General features: G+C 42.6%; 1 protein-coding gene across 1 annotated transcript in view; it reads right to left on the bottom strand.

Moving 5' to 3' along the window:
* AFF3 (AF4/FMR2 family member 3) overlaps window positions 1-25,273 on the bottom strand; it is a 296,657-nt gene that overhangs the window by 21,257 nt on the left and 250,127 nt on the right. The window contains exons 12-15 of the mRNA XM_014960165.1: window positions 22,040-23,104; window positions 19,375-19,499; window positions 15,496-15,697; window positions 12,624-12,748 (exon numbers count right to left, since the gene is read on the bottom strand). Coding sequence (XP_014815651.1) covers window positions 12,624-12,748; window positions 15,496-15,697; window positions 19,375-19,499; window positions 22,040-23,104 — 1,517 coding nt within the window. The remainder of the gene's footprint in view (window positions 1-12,623; window positions 12,749-15,495; window positions 15,698-19,374; window positions 19,500-22,039; window positions 23,105-25,273) is intronic.

Here is a 25,273-nt window from a genome sequence, read left to right as displayed (position 1 = left end):
TAATAAACACCCCAAGTCAAATTCTGATCTCTTTATGCCATGTATTAAATACTATTCTTCAATTTATCACTACATCTTAATAAACTTCCTATTCGGATTACTAGCCTGCATGTTGGGTGAAAATGGAAATCTGAAATGTCCTGTAGATTTAATGTATGCTTATGTACATTGCATACACTTATATCATTTTAGTAACAAAATAAGGATATGCTTGGATTTAATTATTTTCTAATTCTTTGATGAAAAAGAAAGGTTTCAAATTCAGTTTTGTTTAGATTCCCACTGCACATGAACATAATTTGTCTTTTTAAATCCGGTATACTAGTTTAAATTATTATGTCATGAAGTAAAAAAAACAGAAAAAAACCCTCTTCTGCAGGCTCCTCGAAGATAACAGGTTACCTCAGCTCATGGATATATAAAGACGCATGACAAAACTGATGCATAAATTAATTACTCAGGATAGTTCTTTTGCACACTGAACATTTCATATCACAAAAAAATTGCTAATCATATTCTCATTTTATAGACTCTTAAGTTACAGTGACTGAGAACCCATATCTGTTACAGCTTGGCCTATTTAGTTACATTGGTGATAGTCTCAGACTGAAGAATTTGCAGGTAATCTCATTGGATATCAATTTCAAATACTACGTTATTGATGAGAGACATCTTGAGGAGAAGCAAATCTATTTTCCCACTGATTCAGAAATTCAGAAAGATCTGTGGCTAAACCCCTTTTCAGGTCTTTGGTCTAAAGTTTGGAATCCCTCTGAAGATCACAGCCTTGCTACAGCCTGAGAAGACAGATAATAGAGTAAATTTCTACAGGATTAGAATGGTTCCAGACTACTGGTTGGACTGGAGTGGGTGTGAGTAGCAGAAGAAGCACTGGAGTCTCTTTGTTAGGCTTACTGGTCATGAATGTAAACTTAAGTCCCACAGAAAGTTATTCACTGACTTCTGGTTTTCAGACAATTGAGTCAGATTCTTCTCTTAAGTTATTTACAACTGTACGTATCTATTGGTGTCAGCACTGTCACTCCCGATTTACAAACAGAATTCAGGCCTCTTTAAAAAAAAAATAAAATTAAAACCAAGTCTGACTTCAAATTAACAGGTACAAACAAGTGTTTTATCTCTATTAATAATCTTGACTGCACAAGAAAGTCTTTTGTTTCTGATATCTGATTGTTGGTACATTTGGAAATACAGTCCTCTTCAACAAAGCCAAAAAGGAGTTCTAATACACTGCTCTAATGCATCTCATATATCTCTCTGAAAGGCCAGAGAAAGAGCGTAAAGCATCAGTGCCAACTAAGTCAGGCCGCTGGTGAATTCTCCCTGGGATCAAGTGTCATTATGTGAAACTGGCTGCTCTCGAGGAGAATTTACCCTACTATGTTGATTGGGGAAAGCAATCAAGTACCGCTGGAACCATTTCAACGCATTCTCAGTCAACGCGAGCCAGTCACCTAGGCACTGCAACAGAATCCAGCCTTTTACAGAATAACCCCCCCACAGCTAGATCTGATAGTACAAACAAGGCCAGGCTTCCTTTTCAGCAGCGGCATTCAAACCGTTTATGACTTTGACAAGGGCAGCCTCAGTAGCACGGCTGTGGCTGAATCTGGGATGAAATTCATCAAACAATCCGCTACTGTCCCGAATTTCTCTCCCTCGCCTTGCCACCGCTTTGGCTGGGAGCTTGTTGAAAACCAGCAGGAAAGGCGGCGTTGCCGTTGCTCGTTATGTGGCGCGGGATCCCAGCGTGAGGCGAGATGGCTGCGGGCATCGTAATTACTCCCCTTCCATGAGCAGCCTTTCACAATTTCCAGGCTGTTGAGCTCCTAAGAGTGGTGTTACCATTACCCAGGTGAAATGCTTGTGTGTGTATATATTTCTCTCATCCTATTTAGCTCTACGCCATTATAGCACATCTCTGCCACCTTTGTCTTTTGCTGCCTTCTCTGAATTTAATTTACTCCAGTTTAGCAGATAATTGCAAAAATGTAAACTCATGCAGTAAAAAAAAAGGGAAGAGAATCAAACAAAGTGAATCAATAAAAGCCTTACTTCGTACAGTAATTTATCAGCATCTACTGCAACATAATCTCCTTGGAACTCTGAGCAACCGCTGGTATTTACAGAGTACGGTGTAGCTTAGACTCCAATATACAATTTTAATTATAACTGCATTCAAAAACACATTTTTCATCTAATTTTTATATTTTATATGAACTAAATACTAAACTATAGCATTTTCTGCTTCATTTACATAATCTACCACTTGTACATTATTTCTTACTGGGGTATGGTGCTTTATGAGGATATATTAAAAAAACCTAATAAAAGTTCAATTAAACATCATAAATGTAGCCAAGTGCATATTTTAATACCCTTCAGAGATAATGCTGCTGAAGTGTTATAAAAAAACAAACTAGTACTTCCTCAATGTACTACAATTGCATGCAATAAAAGCAGCTTAAATCATAATTCTAAATATAGGACCAGCTTCACAACTTGAGTAATCTAGACCCTAAAAAAGGTGGGTGTGCTGGAAAGCAGCAGAACAGCAAACTGAGCGTCTTTAAAATTTGATCAAAGCTAGGGGCAAATCAGAAGAAACCGGCGTAGGCAGGATTAGCCCATGTCCAGTTTTGAAGCTGTGCCAGTAGGCCCCGAATTTTCAGTCCAAGAAGAGAGGAAAATGTTTTAAGAGCAAGAGAACCATGTAAAGTGCAAGGTAGGTGTATATGGCCCTCCCTATTTGCTGGGGTATGTGTCAGGAGCACGTCTGACATGTTGGGCCACAGATAAAGGTGGTCACCTTGGGGATAAAGGATAGAGATGAGCAGGCATTACTATACAAAACAGTGTTCTCCCCTGATGTATCATGGCCTCCTGCCAATCCCACAACTTAAAATAAGTGCTGTTTTATGTGACAGGTCAATGATATGTCTGGGGCACGGCACACATGATGGCACAGAGGGTAGGGGAGAGCCCATGGCATTGCACCAGGTGGGCGCCCAGTTATGGGAGTCTCATGCTCACGAGATGGCAGACCCAGCAGGTCTAGGAAGGTCAGCAGGGGAGCATACAAGTGGAGAGGGCAAAGAGAGTATTTGTGACCCATTTAAATGATAGTGCTACAGGCATTTCAGAAAGATGGGAACAAAGGATTCAGGCCAAATGTAAGAAAAATTTACTCAATCACACAACTACAAAACTGCTATCTTGTTGGGTTTAGTATAACAAGGTCAATAGCTTAGATTAGCTGAATAGCTGAATACTACAGATACCTAGAGAGGGAGTTACTGTCGTGAAAAATAGCAGATGAAATTAAAGCCTAGCACCTAATTTAAATGAAATGAAGAAGGATAAAATAAGTGGGGATTCCTATTTTGGCAAAAATGCAAAAAACCCCAGACTAATGATGTCAATGGAGTGAAATACAAGAGACCATGAGAAAGAGTCAAAATCTACTACAAATTCCTGGGCATGACCCAGATTCATGGCTTAAATATACCCGTGTGAAATCAATATCTAGACTAAAACATGCAAGGGCAAAGTGTACAAGGGAAGAGAGAGGAATGAAAGAAGTATTAACAATAGGGACTCGAACTCCTGCATTAAAAGCAGAGGGAGAAAACACTACATCCTTGCAGATAAACTAAAATTGTGTCTTATTCAATGTATGTTAAACAGATATTCTGAAATCAACTAATTTCAGTCAAAAGTGGGGTGAAAGCCTTTACAATCACACCCGGGGAGAGAGGGCAGATCACAGCAGTCCAGATCTATATTGTTTTAAAATATCATGAATTCTCAAGAGGCAGCTGGAATCAAAGGCAGAAAGATCTTTCTGGGAGAGGGACTACCTGGCAGCCAGCTCTGATGCTCCCAGCTCTGATGAGTGAGAAGCCAAGGTGTGGGTGAAACTGCTGAGTGACAGTACATCTGAAAGCTGACTCAATGAATGGGGTATCTACACTGAAAGGACCAGGCAATCCTGAACCAAAGACTCTGCCCAGGGCTCTGTTCTGCAATGCCTGTCTAAGAAACTTCAATAATCATAGGATTTGAAAGAAATCATTATCAGTCACTAGGAGACCAGGAAAGCATCTGGTAGGCATTTTAGGAATTCATATTCCTCATCTGCATTAAGTCATCACAGCCCCTCTCCAGCTCCACGAGTCGTTGGTTCTCAAGATGAACAAGGTACTCCCAGGCTAAAAATGAGTTTGGACAGTCTACCTGTGATTCTCCAGGTTAAAGTGGTTACGATCATTTGTTAGTGTGGTTTGTTGTCACTGGAAGATATCCTTTATATGTTGTAGGAATGATCAGGAAAGCTCCCATGTTTCATTGAGGGATCACAACCTTTGCACCCTCGGGCCTTCTAGTCCAAAAGGGAAACTTCTGGGTAATTATATTGTGGAAGATGGACTTGAAACACATTCTTAAAATGTATATAACGATATTTTCCATGGCCACAGGGGCAGCAAAGCTGACTTAGGAATTAAGATGCAAACAGAGGCACTAGAATATCTCTTACATGCCACACATGTGAATCCTGGTATTGAAGGTGATGAAAGCCCACACTGCTCTGTGATCCAGCAGAAGAAGACAAACCCTGAGTTGCACTAAGATGGACTTTAGCTTTTTGAGATGAAACCAATGTTTGCCATCAAACCTGAGGAAAACAAGCTCTGCCAGGTACCAGAAGTGTGGTAGAATGGGAGGTTAGATGAGATTTCCTCCTATTCAGTAGGATTCATGTTACGATTCATTGTGGACTAAAAATGTTTTCTAGTCAAGCTGTAGAGTGAGACAAAGGCACATCAAAATCAACTGATGCAAACAAATCCTCTTTCCTGAGTGGCAAAATTATCAGAGACTATTTCAAATCTGAGTCTGTCAACAGAACCATTCCTTGGCTATGTTTGTGCAAGTGAAGTAAGCAGGGCAAAGATACCAGCTCTATCGTTTGATCATCCATGCTGTTTAATTGCTGCTACTCTCCCTGGCATAGTTTTGAGCTCAGTCCCAGACAATGCCTGGGCACACGTGGGGCACAGGACAGGCCAGGGACTGTTCTCAGGAGGCAACGAGTGGTTTTTTGGGGGAGTGAAGACAGTTTAATCATATAAACATAAGCAGTGCTGGACCACTTGGTCATAGGAACAGAGGAGGGGCATGGATGTAGCTTTTAAGTTCAAATGCAGTCCACAGACCTGGGTTTTCTTTGGCAACAGGGAATAGGGGCTATAAATTCTTTATGGATGTAGCTTTTAAGTTCAAATGCAGTCCACAGACCTGGGTTTTCTTTGACAACAGGGAATAGCGGCTGTAAATCTTTACTCTCTGAGAATCTTCTGCTAGAGCTGATTAAGCATCTATTTCCCACCAGACCAAGCTCTCACAAAGGATCCCTAAAAAGAAAGGGGGTAGGTGGTCTTGCAGAGAGCAGGCAGCTTAATTTTCTAATCATGGGAGGCAATGTTTGCTGTCCAATAGTCTAATGTTATTCTTTCATGGGCAATTGTCATGGTTTAACCCCAGCCAGCAAGTAGGACCACTCAGCTGTTTGCTCACTCTCCCCAGTTGGGATGAAGAAGAGAATCAGTAAAAGGGAGAAAACTCATGTGTTGAGATAAAGACAGACTAATAGGAAGTGCAAAAGCCGTGCACACAAGCAAAGCAAATCAGGGAATTTATTCCCCGCTTCCCATTGACATGCAGGTGTTCAGCCATCTCCAGGAAAGGACGGCTCCATCATGTATAATGGTTACTAGGGAAGACAAATGCCATCATTCCAAATATTTCCCCCACTTCCTCCTTCTTCCCCCAACTTTATATACTGAGCACAACGTGATATGGCATGGAATATCCCTTTAGTCAGTTGAGGTCAGCTGTCCCTGCTGTGTCTCATCCCAACTTCTTGGAGAAAACTCATGTGTTGAGATAAAGACAGACTAATAGGAAGTGCAAAAGCCGTGCACACAAGCAAAGCAAATCAGGGAATTTATTCCCCGCTTCCCATTGACATGCAGGTGTTCAGCCATCTCCAGGAAAGGACGGCTCCATCATGTATAATGGTTACTAGGGAAGACAAATGCCATCATTCCAAATATTTCCCCCACTTCCTCCTTCTTCCCCCAACTTTATATACTGAGCACAACGTGATATGGCATGGAATATCCCTTTAGTCAGTTGAGGTCAGCTGTCCCTGCTGTGTCTCATCCCATCTTCTTGTGCCCTCCAAGCCTCCTTGCTGGTGGGGTGGTGTGAGGAGCAGAAAAGGCCTTGACTGCTTAACAACAACCAAAAACATCAATGCTGTACCAACACTATTCTCATGTAAAATCCAATACATAGCACTATACCAGCTGCTAGCAAGAAGGCCAATTTCAGACCAAGCTCTCACAAAGCGTCCCTAAAAAGAAAGGGGGTAGGTGGTCTTGCAGAGAGCAGGCAGCTTAATTTTCTAATCATGGGAGGCAATGTTTGCTGTCCAATAGTCTAATGTTATTCTTTCATGGGCAATGTTTGCTGTCCAATAGTCTAATGTTATTCTCTCATGGGCAATTGTCATTGTTTAACCTCAGCCAGCAAGTAGGACCACACAGCTGTTTGCTCACTCTCCCCAGTTGGGATGAAGGAGACAATCAGTAAAAGGGAGAAAACTCATGTGTTGAGATAAAGACAGACTAATAGGAAGTGCAAAAGCCGTGCACACAAGCAAAGCAAATCAGGGAATTTATTCCCCGCTTCCCATTGACATGCAGGTGTTCAGCCATCTCCAGGAAAGGACGGCTCCATCATGTATAATGGTTACTAGGGAAGACAAATGCCATCATTCCAAATATTTCCCCCACTTCCTCCTTCTTCCCCCAACTTTATATACTGAGCACAACGTGATATGGCATGGAATATCCCTTTAGTCAGTTGAGGTCAGCTGTCCCTGCTGTGTCTCATCCCATCTTCTTGTGCCCTCCAAGCCTCCTTGCTGGTGGGGCGGTGTGAGGAGCAGAAAAGGCCTTGACTGCTTAACAACAACCAAAAACATCAATGCTGTACCAACACTATTCTCATGTAAAATCCAATTGTTTTCTAGTCAAGCTGTAGAGTGAGACAAAGGCACATCAAAATCAACTGATGCAAACAAATCCTCTTTCCTGAGTGGCAAAATTATCAGAGACTATTTCAAATCTGAGTCTGTCAACAGAACCATTCCTTGGCTATGTTTGTGCAAGTGAAGTAAGCAGGGCAAAGATACCAGCTCTATCGTTTGATCATCCATGCTGTTTAATTGCTGCTACTCTCCCTGGCATAGTTTTGAGCTCAGTCCCAGACAATGCCTGGGCACAGCTGGGGCACAGCACAGGCCAGGGACTGTTCTCAGGAGGCAACGAGTGTTTTTTTTGGGGGAGTGAAGACAGTTTAATCACATAAACATAAGCAGTGCTGGACCACTTGGTCATAGGAACAGAGGAGGGGCATAGATGTAGCTTTTAAGTTCAAATGCAGTCCACAGACCTGGGTTTTCTTTGGCAACAGGGAATAGGGGCTATAAATTCTTTATTCTCTGAGAATCTTCTGCTAGAGCTGATTAAGCATCTATTTCCGACCAGACCAAGCTCTCACAAAGCGTCCCTAAAAAGAAAGGGGGTAGGTGGTCTTGCAGAGAGCAGGCAGCTTAATTTTCTAATCATGGGAGGCAATGTTTGCTGTCCAATAGTCTAATGTTATTCTTTCATGGGCAATTGTCATGGTTTAACCCCAGCCAGCAAGTAGGACCACTCAGCTGTTTGCTCACTCTCCCCAGTTGGGATGAAGAAGAGAATCAGTAAAAGGGAGAAAACTCATGTGTTGAGATAAAGACAGACTAATAGGAAGTGCAAAAGCCGTGCACACAAGCAAAGCAAATCAGGGAATTTATTCCCCGCTTCCCATTGACATGCAGGTGTTCAGCCATCTCCAGGAAAGGACGGCTCCATCATGTATAATGGTTACTAGGGAAGACAAATGCCATCATTCCAAATATTTCCCCCACTTCCTCCTTCTTCCCCCAACTTTATATACTGAGCACAACGTGATATGGCATGGAATATCCCTTTAGTCAGTTGAGGTCAGCTGTCCCTGCTGTGTCTCATCCCAACTTCTTGTGCCCTCCAAGCCTCCTTGCTGGTGGGGCGGTGTGAGGAGCAGAAAAGGCCTTGACTGCTTAACAACAACCAAAAACATCAATGCTGTACCAACACTATTCTCATGTAAAATCCAATACATAGCACTATACCAGCTGCTAGCAAGAAGGCCAATTTCATCCCAGATGAAACCATGATAGCACTGTACGCACAAGAAAATTCAGTGCTGCAAGTAAGAAGGATAGGAGAGGAAGACTGAGATGGTCAGATGAAGTCTTGAAATCTCCCAAAGCCAAGAAACTGGTAGCAGTCCAAAGTAAGCATACGAATTATGAGGAACTTAGTGAAATAGATATTGGTCTATCTGACCAGTGATTTTTTAGATTGCTGATGAGAAGGAACAGGAGCCAAGCTCTGTTCCTTAACTGTGCTCCTGAGGATGTGCTCAGCACTACAGAAGTGTCTTTGATACTTCGGAAGACTGGGAGTCCTTGAGGCATTTTCAGCAATGCAAAGTGAGATGACTTCCAGATGTTGCATGGGAGTCACAGCCCAAGAGCACCTTCTTCTTTCCACTCCGAGGCAGAACAACAAGGAAGAGGAGACTGAAAATGAGAGAGTTGGGGTTCAAGCCAAAACAAAGAGATGTGCCAAGAAGCTATCCATTGAGCTCTTTATGAGCTCTATGTATAACATCTTTATAGGTTGAATATTTTCTGTGCATATGGTTTATTGGTTGACAAACAAACACAAGAATGCTATCTCACAGCACGACATGTCCCTTGGACAACGTAAAGCTGATGGGTGTGTATAGCAACTAAATCCATAAAGGTGGATCAAACATTCAAGAAAACTGGAACTAAAAACAAAAAGGTGAAGAAGATGTATCATCTTGTTCCTATCAGGCCAGAAAAATGGAATATAAATGCAAGTGAAGAAAACCCACACCCCAAGTTTGAAAGGGTAACCCACAATGCAAGTGAGAAAATAATCCTGAGAAGCATGTTCTGATTTAGCAATAAGAAAAACTGGGAAACCGGGTAGGCTCTCACTTTTTTTTATACCACACATGCAGTATTTTGCAGAGGGTGTGGGACTGTGCCCTCGGGCACCCACAGCATGTCTGTGCTTATCATTTCAAGGACAATAGACTTTGTTCCTAAATGTGGTTATTGGGAATTCTGTCATTCAGTGAAATTACAGCGGGACTGAATTTGGCTTGAAGCATTACTATGTAGCCTTGAAAATGTTCTCTTCATAGAGCCAGAAACGGCCCAAAATCCAGGAAATCTTGTTAAGAATTAATACTGGAAACAGCACTGATGTCACTTATACATGTGGCATGCTGGGTACCTTGAAGCATACTTAGAACAGGGGAAGTAGGTTTTTTCCTGCCTTTTGAAGACTGTTAGCTGTATTTACTTTTATGTTGCAATGTATGTGTATACAGCACTCTGCCAAGCGAGATATACTTTTTATTGACCTACTTGTGTTCCGATTTATTGCTAGTGACAGCTGTTGTCAATGATCTAGAGAAAATAAATTGAGAATAAAACAAAGAGACACTGATTGGTCAAAAAAATTAGTTGTTGTTTTAAATCAAATATAAGGGATTTAGTCTCTTAAAAACTATAGAGTCTGATTAAAAGGAAGACTTTAAAGCCATAGCTGGATTACAGTAATTCAGAATTTCATGGATTATGAGATGAAATACTTCATAGGCATAATTTTGGACAAATGCTACCATTAAGATTACTACATAATTTCAGACCTAGTGTATTACACTTCTTCAAATCCTCTGCTCTGGTAATATATGAATTGGAAAGACGCTGGCTGCCATGTTTAATTTGATCCTTCTAACATGTGAGTCAAATTTGTTGACATTTAACATTTGCAGCCAGTCTAATCTGCTACATTTCAGTGACTTCTCTGCACAGTAATTTCAGAATCAAGGTCTAGTATAGCTGGTATTCTGCTGGTGTTTCCTAGATACAGGTTGTGGATGACAGCTGTAGTACATGAAAATCTCCCTCCTCTAGTTAGCACAACAGGCATTTAACCATTTCTGTTTTTTAAGGGCAAATTAAGACATATTTGGTTCTGTGTTTTGTCTTGTCTGGCTTTTTAGATTGCTTTTTTTAATGGGCCACAAGTTCCTTGGGGACATTCTACATGGAAGGCACTATACAGGAACAGCTTAACTGTATCTCTCTCTGAAAAGGTGAAACAGTTTTATTGAAGATGCCTGCCAGAGAAATCACACGTATCACTAATGGAGAAAGCAAGTGATAAAAGCCTCGTAGATGACAGAGATGGTGAAAAAAGCAGTTTTCCTTTGACGGTATTCTAGGGTAAAACCAAAACAAGTTCCCCTGTTTGTTTTTTTTTTTTTGTCAGCATCTTGAGGGAAAATCAGATGAAGACACAATAGTTCTGTTGTAGCTGTTTCTGATGGTATTTTTTCTAATCCAAACAGATGAGCACGTCCTACAATTTCTACTTTTATCAGGCACACTGATACCTTTCTGGCATGTATGTACATGTTTAAACTGCAGAAAAATGGAACAGTCGCAAGTAAATTATAGACGATAAAGCATTTGAAGAGATATGAAGAGTTAGGCAGTACTTCCAAACAGTTTCAAATTTCCTCAGTGGAGACTACTGAATAAATGTACTGGAAGAGTTAAAAGCATGGAGAGAAGTGGAGACAGAGGGAAAATAAGGATATATATGCAGGGGAGAGTTTTCTCTGCAATGGGCAGAAAAATTGATTACATTTATTCAACTTACATCTCCTTATGCCTGCCATGATTACACACAGAAATTAATCTCACCAGCCTTCTCTTCTTGACATACAAAACAGTTACATCCTTTTGAAGTCTATGGGAATTATTTACACCTTACAGCAGGAAACATGGATTCTCTTTATGAGAGGCTGCTGTCCCTCTAGTTGTCCCTGAGACCAGGTAGTGTGAACAAACCTTACAACCACTATTATTATTATTAATAATAATGATATATAATTATATAATATTGTATTATAAAATTGTATAATATTCAATAATAACAACAACAATAATAATAATCCAAGTTTTGGTAGAAAGCAGTTCCTGAGGAAACAAGGCTGTTATCCCAGGGTTTCATTTGGTATGAAAGAGTTAGAGAAGTTGTGGGTGAAAGTCTGGGAGTACCAAAGGCATGTCGAGGTCACACAACTTACAGAGCTCCAGGCAGTCTGAGGCATAGCTTGAACAGAACCTCTTCTACACTAGCCAGAAAAAAATCAGTATTTTCAGACCAGAACATTACCAGACAAAAAGAATCTGTGTTTTCTAGATACTAGGATTTCAACCTTCAGTTTCACCTTTATACCTTATCTAAATAATACCACATCCTAAATGACCTTGGGAAACAAACCAGCAATTTTAATTTACCGAAAAGAAAAGGAAGACAATTACAAGCTTAAATTATTTTCAGAGGAGGACAGCAAGGGATGTTTGAAGGATGTAATGGACGTGGGTAGGGCCAGGTATCCCTCCAGGTACTTGTGCTAACCATTGCTGCTTCCTACTCCTTTGTGATACCTTTATCTAAGTGGCAGTAGCAACAACAGCAGCAGCTGTCAAAGTCCAGGGATGCAAGGCTCCCATATGTCCTCTCCCCTCTTGCTCCAAGTAGCGTGCCCCTCTCATCCCACCTTGCTATGGTTCTGTATTTATTAATAGTCTGATGTGTGCATAATTAATGACAGAGCCCCAAGGGTACTAATAAAGTCTTAATGGTCCTAACGCCCCTCATGTGGGGCCTCCCCGCTCTGACCATGGTCTCAAGAAATCCACTTAATCTCAGGTCTGGGCCTTCACTCCTTGTCCAACTCATTGTAAGTCTGCCTGTCTTCAGCCTTTCACAGCCACAATTGTGCCCAGCCACGGCCCCCATTGATCTGGACCCTGACCTGGGGACTGTCTTCCTGGCTGGAGCTCAGAGCTGCTTCATCACTATGCATGCCTGGCAGTCACCGGGCTATGTCTGAGCCTCGCTGGACCTGATCCTGACCTGACTTCCAGGCCTGACCTTGGACCTGCCTCATCACCATGGACTTGCCCGAGGTTGTAGGCTCTTGGTTGAACCTGACTTCACCCTTGGGCCTGCCCTGCTCCCTTTGCTTGGGTGTTCTGGGACCGGACCCCCAGCTGGCACAGCCCCTGCCCTGTCACACACGTTCTGCCCCTTGGTCCTGGCTCCCTGTCCTTTATGGAACAGCCAGTTCTCACTGCTCCCTGATGAATGGAGGCCTAATGTATGATAAAAAATTAAAGAGTTTATACAGTACGTCTCATTCATGGCTCAATGTACAGCATTGCTATAATACTTCTGGCCATGATTCAGCTCCAGTTGGATAAATTGCATTTTTCTGTTTTTAAATGTAGCAAACAACATTGTTTTCTTTATTTTAAAGTCATCTGTACTTACATATCATCAAAGATAAGCTTTGTCCTTCTGCAGTCCCTGGGTGTGCTGGACAGAGGTGACCAAGACTCTGTTTGGGACTGGGGCTTATTGCAGAGAACATTTTCTGAATTGATGTGAATTGCTTTCTAGACAAAAGACAACAGAGAAGACACTGAGGAATAGGCTACTAACTTCAAAAAAGCAACTAATAAACAATAGAGCATCTTTGCATTTTGTTGTAAATTGGCAGTTAGTTTTCCTCCTGTTTCATCGTGGAGTATTTATAACTATGCTGCCACTGATGATAGCCACAAATTCACAGATACTGCTCAAAGCACTTTATAAAGGGCTCGAGTTTCAATGCGATATGCAGAAGAAATGGAGCTGAATTATTAGTAACTATAAAAACACTCTGAAAGACAGTAAGTTAAATTATTAAATTATTAAAGAATAGATCTGTTGTGGTCATTTAGAAGATCAAGTTATGTCTCTAGTCTTCAGCTTCCAAACTAGCATTGTAACTGTCATGGGCAGTAGCTTGCCTTGGGAGAGCAAGGCTCACTTTTTTGACTCATTTCACACTGCACTGCTGATGTGCCTGTGTGGTATAAATTTGTTGCCCAAGGCCCCATTTTCTTTCTGCTGTAGGTCCCTGATCAGCTTGAAAGATCACTGGTCTGCCCACAGTAGAAGAACATGCCTTTTGGCAGGGTCTCATGCATTTCTTCAGCTGTAGTCCTGTTCTTCACGTGGCCTCATGAGCCCTTTGTCCTACGAGTGACTTGCTGTGTGGGCTACCACACACTGGTACAGTGCAAAGCAGAGGGCCCCAGATGATTGCTTTTGGTTGATAACCACTGCCAGAAAACACTGTTCTTTCTCCATCAGGTGACAGACAGAAACACAACAGGGAAATGGACTAAAAACTCAAATGGATAAAAGCCACTCCCTGGCTTGAGGTCTCTGACAGAAATCCGAAGGACCACTTGGGCATAAAGTTAGGTGCCAGGTGGGAAGATGTGATAAAAGAAAGCTAACTTTAACATTTATAGTTCATGAGCTCTCATCTTCTGTATGGCACATCCAGATCAGTTCAGCAGGCTAAAGTTTTCAGATGAATAACAGGATACATAAGAATTTTATTGCAAAGGTTGTTAAAATGTTGACCAAATGGTGCAATGCTAGGCTATGCAGAAAATCTCAGTGAAATGCATTTGCTAAGGGTGTGGATCATAAAGCAATCACCTTTTACTTTTGATTTCCAGCACATTTGCCTGTGAAGGAATTTAAATTGTTTTCAAGATACCCAGTGAAGAATCGTATCATTATTATTCTGAATGGGTTATAAACCTCTAAACGTATGTTTTTGAAGTTAAAGTGTTAAAAAATTTACACTTAATTAATGAAAAAATAAGTGAATGACTATGATATGTTAAAATTCCTTTTTATTGGAATATTTCTATGTAATTAATTTTATTGCAATTTACCAAAAGCATCTGTGAGATATCCTTGAAACACACAATTTATGATAACTTGTTTTTTAAAATGTGTCCAAGAGTAAGATTATAGTTACTACTTCCCCCTCCACTCTCAAAAAATAAACATATTCAAGTATATACATATATACTTAACATACACTGGGGGGTTAGTTATGCTCACAGCAGAAGTGTCTGGAAGAGACCACTGCTACAACTCAGGTAGTTTGTTTTCCTGAAAGCTGCTTAGACACTTAGACTTTTGAAGGCTCTTATGCATCAAATAACAGATACAACAAATAGATATAGAATAAAATATATAAACAGCTTTTGTAGCAAGGAGAGGAGCACGGGCCTTTCTAGCAGCAGCAGAGTGCCTTAACAGCTTGACTAGATGCTCCAGCAGCGGACATCAACATGATGGTACCCAAATTGCTTCTTCTAGGTATTTCACACAAAGCAGAACAGCTTCAAAGGGAGGAGGACATAATATTCTGCCCTTGATCTTCTATTGGCAGTGTCCTTTAGGCTGGAGGGTAGGGTTTGATTTTGAGAGGTAAGAGAGAAAACGATGTGAATTCCCTTAATTAGATGAGCTAACAGGCTTTTTACTCCAGCATCCTAATCAAAGAACTCACACATAAATGGGGGCAGCATCTACTTTTCTCTCTCTGTGCTCTAAAGGCAGTGGCTACCACATGCTGTAGTGATACAGCCTTATCTGGAAGCGTGCTCTGGACACATTTAGTGTGAGCAAGACTCTCTGATCAGTATCAGAATACCTGGGCTCTGATGGAGCTGAGTTGTGTGGCTGGTGCTAAGCTGTTCACCAGTGTCAAAAGTAAGAAGTGTCTGAGAAAGTTGGCTGTAAGACATATAGGAGAATGTTTTTCCTGTCGCTGGAAACATTCAACGTCAGGTTGGATGGGGCTCTGAGCAACCTGATCTAGTTGAAGATATCCCTGTTCGTTGCAGGGGGCTTGGACTAGATGACCTTTAAAGGTCCCTTCCAACCCAAACTATTCTATGATTCTTTGAACTTGTCTGCAGGCACACTCACATTGAGGCAGCGGCTGAGTAGAAGGCTTATACAGTAGAGGCCTTATGCACACACTTCTGGATGTAGAGGGCTTGCACCATACCCAAGCAATACTCTGGAGGCCAAAAGCCATTTGTTTTGGGCCATTAGCTTTTACTTTTTGTTTATGTAGCCTTTGTTATTTGCCCGTTTTACAGCCTGCCCTCTTTCCTCTCTGCTGTACCTTGCTCAACTCCGAACCAGAAAAACTGAACTTACAATACAACATTTATTATTACAATTTTTTTTGCATAACATTCTGCAAAACCATCACAGACTGCAATACAAAGTGAAAAATATACAGCTAGGCTTTACATCGTGAACAACAGTATAAACTTACATTTAAGTCTCCGGGATGTGGCTGCGACTGGATTTCACCCTTATGTTTTTTGCTGGAGGAGATGGAAGGTAATAGACTGCTGCCATTAGGTCTGCTGGAGGAAGTTAAATCATCGTTGGAGTATTTGTGTTTTGATGCATCAGAGAGGGGAGAGACGGGTGACCGAAGCATTTTCTCATTTTTATTTATTGGTATTGCCAAGCTGGAAATGGAAATTACAGTAATGGAGTGTCACAAAGCTGGCTTTGAGAAAGGTAAATGTTTTATGTATTACCAAAACTTTGAATTTAAAACATGCTGGCAGGATAAAGTCTATTGGTATCTGGAAACAAGCTTACAGTATTGGGACCAAGAGTTCATTTACAAATTTGTATCATGTTTCTCCTCTTTCCCTTCAAGGCAAATTGTAATTCTGGAGTTAATATAAAGTCTGTATCAGAGTACTCGAAAAAAAATACAGAGATAAATGGCCACTTGCTCACCATTTCTTAAGGGATAGCTGGAGACGAAGATTAGGCTCTGAAGTGTAAGTTCAGGTTATGGAGCCCTATTTCACCATTACAGGTGACAATTTATAAGCCATGGCAATAAAACCATATGTGAACTAAAACAGGAAATGTGTTTAAAGATGACTGGCTTGTCTTTGTGCTCAATGCCCAGCCTTTGGTAGCACTGTTTAAACTAATCTAATACAGATTTTGAAGACAAAGAAAGATAGGCTGGTAGCACAGACAAAAGGAAACATATGCAAACAGTAGATGCAGAGAAATGTGGGCTGCTCCGTCTTCTGAAGAAGAAAGCTAAAACACAGAGAGTATTTTCAGCTTTCTTTTATTTGGGAGAAGCTTTGGACAAGGAGAAGTCAGGCAGACCATAAAAATATGCCCAGAAATAAACTTCTGATGCACTAATTTGAAGAAAATATTTCGGTGAAAATCTTAAAGCAACACACACAAAATAAAAGGTTTTTATTTAAGAAGACAGTTTGCATTAAGACTAAAACTGTGATTAAGGTCAGACAGACTATTTTAACACAATACCTTTCCCTGTCACATTCCCCTTTATTCAGCCTATTACTTTTTATGGACAATTCTCACTTTATAGTTACTGTATCAGACAGTATACACTTAATGGAATCGCAAAAAAGAATATGGTACAAACTATACTTTATTTCTGCACATAATTTCATGGAACAGAGCTAATTAAATGTGCTCTTATCATACATTTGTCCATTTATCTGGCAAGTCTTTAAAAAACTAGCTGTGAAAGAAGCTATGAATCATAATTCAGAACCTTTCCTGTTTCCCACAGTGTAGCACCTTTAAAACACAACACCAACTGTTTTGCTTTAATGACCAATGCTGTTTATGAAAGCAAGAATCAGGGTGTGCAAGATGGACAACTGTGCCCTTCTTCTCCCCCTAAGAAAAATAAGATCTTTAGCACTATTTTGAATGTGCAGGCTGATGCTGTCATTTCCTTTCCTCTCTTCAAACATAAACCCATGGCTTGGCTAGCCATATTCATACATCGCTGTCAAAGTGTGTGCCTAAAGCATGCAACAGAAGCCATAGCTCTTTGGAAGTGTACCCAAGCCTCAAAAGCTTGGCCCAGAGCTTGTGAGGAGTGGCTGCAATTTCTAATAGCGCTACAGACCTTCTACCTAGCCTTTAGCACATTGCATAGGGCCCACCTAAACGTATTGTGAGCAGTCAAACTGCAGCAGCGCAACCATCTTACACTGAGAAGCCATGCAGAACAACCTGCAGTGAGCTGTCATCTGCTGGGATCAGGCAGACTGTCCCAGTGAGATCAATGAGGTGGAGGTTGGTCTCTTTTCCCAAGTAACAGGCAATAGGGCAAGACAAAATGGCCTCAAGCTGGGCAGGTTTAGATTTGGTATCAGGAAAAATTTCTTCACTGAAAGGGTTATCAAGCATTGGAACAGGCTGCCCAGGGAAGTGGTTGAGTCACCATCCCTGGAGGTACTTAAAAGATGGGTAGATGTGGTGCTGAGGGGGATGGTTTAGTAGTAACTTGGCAGTGCTAGGTTAACGGTTGGACTTGATCATCTTAAAGGTCTCTTCCAACCATAATGATTCTATGATTCTATGACTGTGGTACCTGACATAGGTACAAGATATTTGGGATAACTCTACCTGACACTGCAGCCTTTCTTTATAAATGGGGCCTTGCTTAGTCTGCACTTCAGACTGTAATTCCAAATGCTCATGTCTGAAAGTGTTTTTGCTCCTGTCTATGCTGCTGGCCTTCAGTTGTGCTGACAAAGCTGCCAGAGTGGCTCTGCTGGGAGCTGAAAAATAAACCCGGGGAAAAAAAAAAGAAAAAGAAAAAGGGAAAGAAAGAATTCTGGTTTCAGGCAAGTTTATTGAGTGAATTTACATATGACCCTCCCAAGTAGCTATGGTGGCATAACTGGAGGGGTGATGTGCCAGCATGAGCAGCTGCTGGTTGCAAGAGGGACAGGAGGCCCTGAGATTTGCACTGCTGGTTTAGTTACAGCTTCAGTAGCTCATCCTCAGCTGTGGGAATATTAGCATTTGGTATCACGTCCTATGGTAGCATAAACCACAGAAACACCTTGGAAGCAGGGCAGACCAGGGAAGAATTAGGAGGCAAATATATACTTAAGACCTTCTTCTTTGTTTCTTTAATGTACAGTTGCTACCAGGAGTACAGAATATAACGTCAAGCAAAACACAAATTATTGTCCTGCTTCCAGGAAGCACAGAATTAACCCTGTGACATAGCAAGCTATGACAGGCATGCTATTCTCTGAAAATGAATGCGACGTAAAACATAAGACACTGCAGTAACAGGAATGGCATGCCTGCATGCAATCACCCACAGTAAAACAAACTGTTCTGTGTATTGTTTTCACTTTATGAAACATATGTGACATGTCAGGACAAAGAAATTGAATGCATATTTTTGAATAAGCACTATATGTATTAGTTTTCTCCATTATTTTTTTCCAGTATTAATGACAAGAATTGCTCAAAGTCATCAGCGATGCGTACAATAGAAAAGCCTACTAGAATAAATACAAATATTCTCTAATTTTAGCAGTTTCACCCCAAGAGATACCCTGATACTACCAGAAAATGTTTTTTTTTTTTAGATACTGATGACCAGCATGTGCTAAGCAGCACGCAGTGGAATTCTGAAAAGATGCATGTCTAAGTTTGACTGCTGGAAGCCTCCAGAGAAGCTCAGTATGATTGATCTGACATTGCTAAACTGTGCCAAATAGGAAATGTTAAATATTCATAATTTGCTTCATGCCCTGCATCCTTTGAAAATGTCATTATTTTAAAAGTCTGAGTTCCTTGTCCTAAAATACTTAGTAATTACACAGAATAGATTGCTTGTAATCTCAAAAATACTGGATCTCAAATATATTCTGGAACTGAGTACTGCAGGTATTGTTACGAATATTTTTCTCAATCTTTTTCTTAGAGCTTACAGATAACTTTATTTATACAGTCAAACTTTAAGTTTGAAACTCATAACACTGTAAGGCTGTAAGATGGTTGCCTATGTGAAGTGGTACCTACAACAGTGTTTGGGAATATGTCTTGGACAATTGTACTGCTCTAGATATAATTACTGATTCCATGAGCCTCACACTTGAGCTCACAACTCCTTTGTGCAATAGGACAAAAATGCAAGTATATAAATGTGTCAGGAGCAGCTAACTTGTTCATTAAACCAGATATAAGGGGAATGCAATGGGTAATTTTTCAACATAAAATGTGGTAATTAAAAAATAAATCCTATTAAAGGAAAAAATAACACACGGCATTAAACTGCAACTAGTTGTACAACTCAGCGGTAAATAAGAAGGAAAATGCTTACCTATTTTCATTCATATTGCAGTGATTTGCTGTTGTGATGCTGTGGGCAGAGGCAGCTAATCGTGAAGAACTCTCTCGCTCTAAGTGAGTCTTCTTGATGTCTCTGCACTCTTCCTCATTCTCACACTGAATGAAGAGAAAAATAATAACCTTGTAGGTTTTGGATTTACTACAGATCCAGAAGTATTTCAGCAAGTCGGGGGATGGTATTTTCTGGCATTTTGGTATTAAAGATGACAGTTTCTTTGAGCATATACCTAACCTGGATCAGAGATGATTGGTTCATACCTTAAAAAAAAATAATCTAAAGAGGCAGTGTGCAAACAAAGGAGTAGACTATAAAACTTGAATTGTTTCTACCACTTCCTCATTTGCACCTTGGGACATCTTTTCTTTATATTGCCCTCTTTGCCCAACTTGTGTGCGCTTTTCTCTCACCTGATCCTCAACCTCAGACCTCCTTTGTCTCTCCCTCTCTTTTCTTGCCATCAGTGACTATGCCCATATTAGTAAATACCACAGATCATCAACTGGTCCTGAGCCCAACTGGCATGGCACAGCTGGCACCCGTGCACTCATCGTGTTCCTCCTTCAAACCAGGGTATTGCCACATTCAGACTGCCTTTGGGGAAGGGACCTTAGTCCGGTCCTGAGCGAGGGCCAGATGCTGTCTGGAAGCACAGAAGGTGACGCAGGCCAAAACCATGTTAGCAATCATGTTAACAATTAAACAAAGTGTGTGGCCGTGCCACCGCTTGGGACTGCACCCTGGCCCTACATGGCCTACTAGTATGAACACAGTCAATGTTCCCTACCATTATTTATTTTCATATTATGTTCCTTAGGTTCTATCATCGGTTCCCACAGGCTCTGCTTTTCCAGTGTCCTGTGAAGTCCACAGCCTTTTCCACTTCTAACATTTCTTTAATTTCCAGTGCTAGCTGAGTTTTACTTATGATCTGCTGATTCTGCTGTATGTATTGCCTTGCTGCACGGCAACAACATTTTCTGTGTTATCCCTGCCTGTGGGGCTGCTGCTATGGGGTTAACACTGTAGTTTACGCTCCACAGGAGCGAAGATCTTCTCGCACCTCAGTGCTTAACTATCCTCCTCTGACTCTACTTTGCCTGTCTTTTGGAGATCGTGACAGGTGGAAGTGATAAGGACCTCTTTCTAATTTTGCAGCTATGCCTGAAAATCCATTCTTATTAGTCTTATTCATAAAGTATTTTGGGAAGGGGGAATCACCTACTCTGTATAGCAGCTGTCCCATTGAGGGTCTTATTCCAGGCTGAGGGGCAATTTGGTACTCCAAGAATGCCTTGTATTTATTATATCACTAAAACCACTGCTTTCAGACAGAAGAGTAAAAGATAATATGTGCCACAGAAAGTTGGATTAAGCATTTCTAGAATGACTGCATTTATTTTGCTCTTCTATCGTGTCCCTCTGTTTCCTTCTGAGTGTACAGCCTGGCGCTATCACACTACCCTCTCCTATGGCCTAAAACATAAACGTTTTGCTTCTGCCACTCTTCTTGACCCAATTCCCTTCATTTTGTACTGTGCAATTACTTCCATGCTACTTCCTAAAGAAAATGCAGACAAACACATTTCAAAGCTTATCAGGACTCTCTGTCATGGCTCTACCAGTGGTCAGAGCAAGGTTGCCACCTTTCAGATATTAAAAAAGAGCCAAAAAATGAAAAAGATAAAAAAAAGGAAAGACTGCTTTAGACTGCTTTAGATAAATGATCTTCAAAAATGTACAGATCAATCTGCACATGTACAGTTGCTCAGAGAGTGACTGATGACTGCACAGTACATCTGTCCAGAAATTGGGCAGATAGCGATTCCAGTTCAGAGTGACTTCTGGGGTTAGACCAGAAAGCCTCCTCAGTGGACAGATGTGTCCATGGAGTGGAGGGAGCTTTCTCCTTGGCACCACCGGTGGCTCAGAAAGTGTGTGGGAGAGGCAGGGAGGAGGGGTGGATGTGACCAGAAGGCTGTGCCCACCTGACTGCCGTGATGGTGGTGCTGGGGAGGGGGCAGCTAATGGACTACAGTCCCACTTCTACACCTCCCTGAGAGCCCGGGTAAAAGGAGGCCACAGAGGTGCGAGGGAGGCAGGTTGCAGAGCCAGGCAGGTCCCAAGTCTCTGGAGCATGTACCCCACAAAGCCAGGGCTGCCTGTTGGGACTGAAGGGCTTGCCTCTAGTTGACAACGCGAGGGCAAAAAGATGCTACCTCTCCTTTTTCCACACACACAGCTATACTGTGCAGACCATGACAAGAGAGCAAATAGTTGTCCCTTTGCTGACGTAAGCATCACCTCCAAATGCTCAGGTTTCGAGAGAGGCCTCAGGAGAGAAAACTATCCTACTAAAAAGGCAGTGCCTTCAGTAACGCATGGAAAGCCATGTGCCAGCAGCAAATGCTGTCTCCAAGGGGCTGTGATCTCTCGTGGCCACCAGTTTCATCACCTCCCAAGGTGACATCTCCCCTAGGGCTTGGATGGTTCACATGTGGTGAGCAGGGACAAATCCCAGCTCTGAAGTGCCAGCCCAGAGAAGACACCACCATCGAGCACTGGATGCAGGTGATGCTTGCCTCCCACTTGCCAGAGGACCCCCCTACCCGCCACGATCGGTCCCCCCAAAGCTCACCTTGCGTTTCCTTCTAGATTTCGGTAAACCCTTCTCTGCGGGGGGGTCAGCACTACTACCCTGCGGGAGGCTGGCCGCCTGGTTTGCTCCGGCGCTCATGGCCAGCGGCTCTTCAGGCAAACGCTCTGGAATCCTGGACAAAAGAGCCAAGTCAATGTTGACCCACAGCGACTTTACCTCATCACTGTCTTTCAGAGGAGACAGGAGCTCATTCCTACCGAAAGGAACCAGGGTGTAAAACTGTTCCTCCAGCTCCTTTGCTATTTCACTACTAGTCCTGGCATTAATGGAGCCAAAGGCACTGCAGCCGCCGTGGGGTTTGCTGGCGGCGCCGGTCCCCGCGTCCTTGGCACGCGGCTCGGCCCCGGCCACCGCCGCCGCCGCCTTGGGCAGCGGGCGCTCCTCCCGCTCCGACTCGGAGCCCGAGTCAGAGGAGGACGATGAGGACGAAGACTCAGTCTCGATGAACTCCTTGGATTTGGGCGCCGTTTTGCTCGGCCCCCGGGCCCGGCGCTTCTCGCCGGCTGTGGCCGAGCGGGGCTCCCCTCGGCGATGCCCCGCTCTGCAGCCACCGCCACTGCTGCCCCCGCCGCCGGGCCGGGCTCTCGGCGCCTCCCCAGCAGCGCTTTCCAGAAAGCTGTGGCTCCCGGGGGGCTCCTCTGCCCCAGGGCAATGGGGGACGTCCCCGGCAGAGGTCCTCTCAGCACGCCGTGGTGCCTTCTTCCCCGCTGCCCGCCTCGGAGGCCCACCGTCAGCGGCAGGGGGTGACTTTTGCCGGCCGCCCTTGCTTCCCGGGGCTTTGTTGGCGGTCCTGGGCCGCGGTCCGTCCCCGGTGGCGGTGGCGGCGGTGGCGCTGGTGGTGGCACGGCCCTCCCCGCTGCGGTGCTCAACCGGTCCGGCGGCCGGGGCCTTCTCGCTTTCCTGCCGTTCCGCCTTCACGCGGCCGTAGTAAGGGTGGGCCTCCAGCGCCGTGCCGTCATGGTGGGTCAGGATGGGTGCTTTGTGCGGCGTGACTTTATTCAGCCACTTGTCCAGTTGCCACTTGTTGGACGAGGGTGGCTCGGGCTGAAAGGGAAACAGACGGCAATGAGGTCAGTGCCGAGACCCTGCTGCCCTTGCCCTGATGCTTCCTCAGGGACACTTGGAACGCCTGCTGCCACAAAGGTTTTCCTCTGGTCAAGGAGCTGCCCCCAAGCTGTGGCAACCCCCTGGCCCTGATCGCCAGCCTAGGGTGCTGCCATGGTGGCACCGGGGGCTGGATGTGGCATTCCCAAGGGCAGGAAGACTGCAAGGAGGTCCCACGCCCAGCAGAGGTGTGCCAATCCTGGGGGTTCAGCCCTGTTCCCTGCTGAAGCCAAGGTACAGATGGTTTAGCCCTGTGCAGCCGGATGGGAGATGTGGGGCATGCCGCGCAACTGGAGATATTTTTGGTTTCTGAATGAGGCTGGGAAGGAGGACGGCTTCCGTGATTCATCATTTCTAAGGATGATTCATGAACTGCTACTGGCACAGCCTTTACCGGGAAACGCTCCCAAGTTTCCAAACAGAAAAACATATAACGGTGATAGGAAGGGAGGAAAACGAGGCAGGGGTACGGCTGAGGCTGAGGGAGGGTAGCTAGCAGGAAGGCTAGGGTTATGTATTTTGTGTCCTATGCTATCGCAATAAACACAAATAGCATCTAAAAAGCATACAAAGAGGCATGTAGTGGGGAGCTGGAGGGCTAACCAGGCAGTTTGTGTAATCTGCTATTGATGTTATAATCCTGTGAGATCCTACAAACATTTGTTTTGTAGTGGTATTGTCAAGTGCTCATTTTGTGAGTATTGTGCAGCTGTTAGTTTTTCTCTTCGTTCCTGTCACAACACGATCAAGTTATAAGACAGCATCTAAAACATAATGGTGTTTGGACAGTGAAGAAGTGGGATAATTATGATTTCACATGTAACCACAGCTCAGACAATGTTATTTCAGAACAATGTGCAAGTGTCTTCTAGTGCTTCTTGCTATCAGTAATTTGAATGTAGTAAAATGAAGAGGAAAGGCAAAATAGCCCAAAAGAAATAAATGATGGAGTAGGTGCCAGCCATAACCTAACCCCACAGAAGCCAATGTGAAAAGTCTCTTAGTTTCCTTAACTGGAACCAAAATTCGATCCACTAGGCTATTGTATATGAATAATCAAAAAGCGTGTCATGAGTCTAACATGAAAATGATCAATGTTCTGGAAGAAAGTTTGCTCAAGAGAGAATATCCACAGCCTCTAACTTAAAAGAGTCTCTTACTTAACTCCTTATCTAAAGTAGGTGCCTGAGGGCAACACAGGTTTCCTGCATAGCCAAGGGCGTCTCCAGAATCACCCATTGAGGTTTTTATTCATTCTACATGGAGCAAAGGCTCCTAAAATAAGGAAAAAAGTTAGGCATTGGAACTCATATGATACAAATATTCTCACAAAAGTGTCTAATTTACTCATCATTGAGTTAGCCAATACCTGTGGGAAGCTTGCTGGATTTCCTTAAGTTTATTTTTTCTTAAGCATACTCCCTAATATCTTATATGATGAATTTCTTTCCTGAGTTGTAAATCTTGAAAATGGATGGGCAGTATTTCTCTTGGATGAAGATATATTTTTATAACTCTTAACTCTTCATGTAAAATAAACAGCATTTTTTTTGATTGCTGCTGAAAATACAGATTGGTTTTGTACCATTCATTGTGCACTGAATTCACTAGATATATAAAAAAAGGTTCACTATACATGGAAGTCTTTCCACTGTTCAGGTGTATTTAAGAACAGGACATACATCAGAAACACGCGGGGAAAAATATACCTCTGCCCATAAGTACAGGTCAGCTTGAAAGTTCAAAAAAACTTCCAGCTTTTCTGTTGCATCCTATTCTGTCTCTTCACGTACCTTGTAATTCTTGAAAACAGTGGTTCACAAAATATGGATTTCAAGAGATCACAGTAAACCAGCAGTGATTAACTGCTACAGTGTCATAACTTGGCAATATGTGGTACTTTCCTACAGTGATATGTCTGCTATTTAGGCAGAATAACTATAGTCCCACCAACCTATATCTAACTATGAAGTCTAATAAAAGGGTCAGTAATGTTGTCAGCTTTACTACTTTTGTGAAGAGTTTCAGGTCACTCGTATTTTTTCTTAAAGCCTCAGCTTTCAAAATCATAGGCTTAGATGCACATCCAGGGATTATTTAAATAAAAAT

This window comes from Calidris pugnax, unplaced genomic scaffold, assembly GCF_001431845.1.
Source record: "Calidris pugnax isolate Ruff unplaced genomic scaffold, ASM143184v1 scaffold188, whole genome shotgun sequence".
Classification (NCBI taxonomy): Eukaryota; Metazoa; Chordata; class Aves; order Charadriiformes; family Scolopacidae; genus Calidris; species Calidris pugnax.
This window is presented reverse-complemented; position numbering and strand designations above follow the sequence as displayed.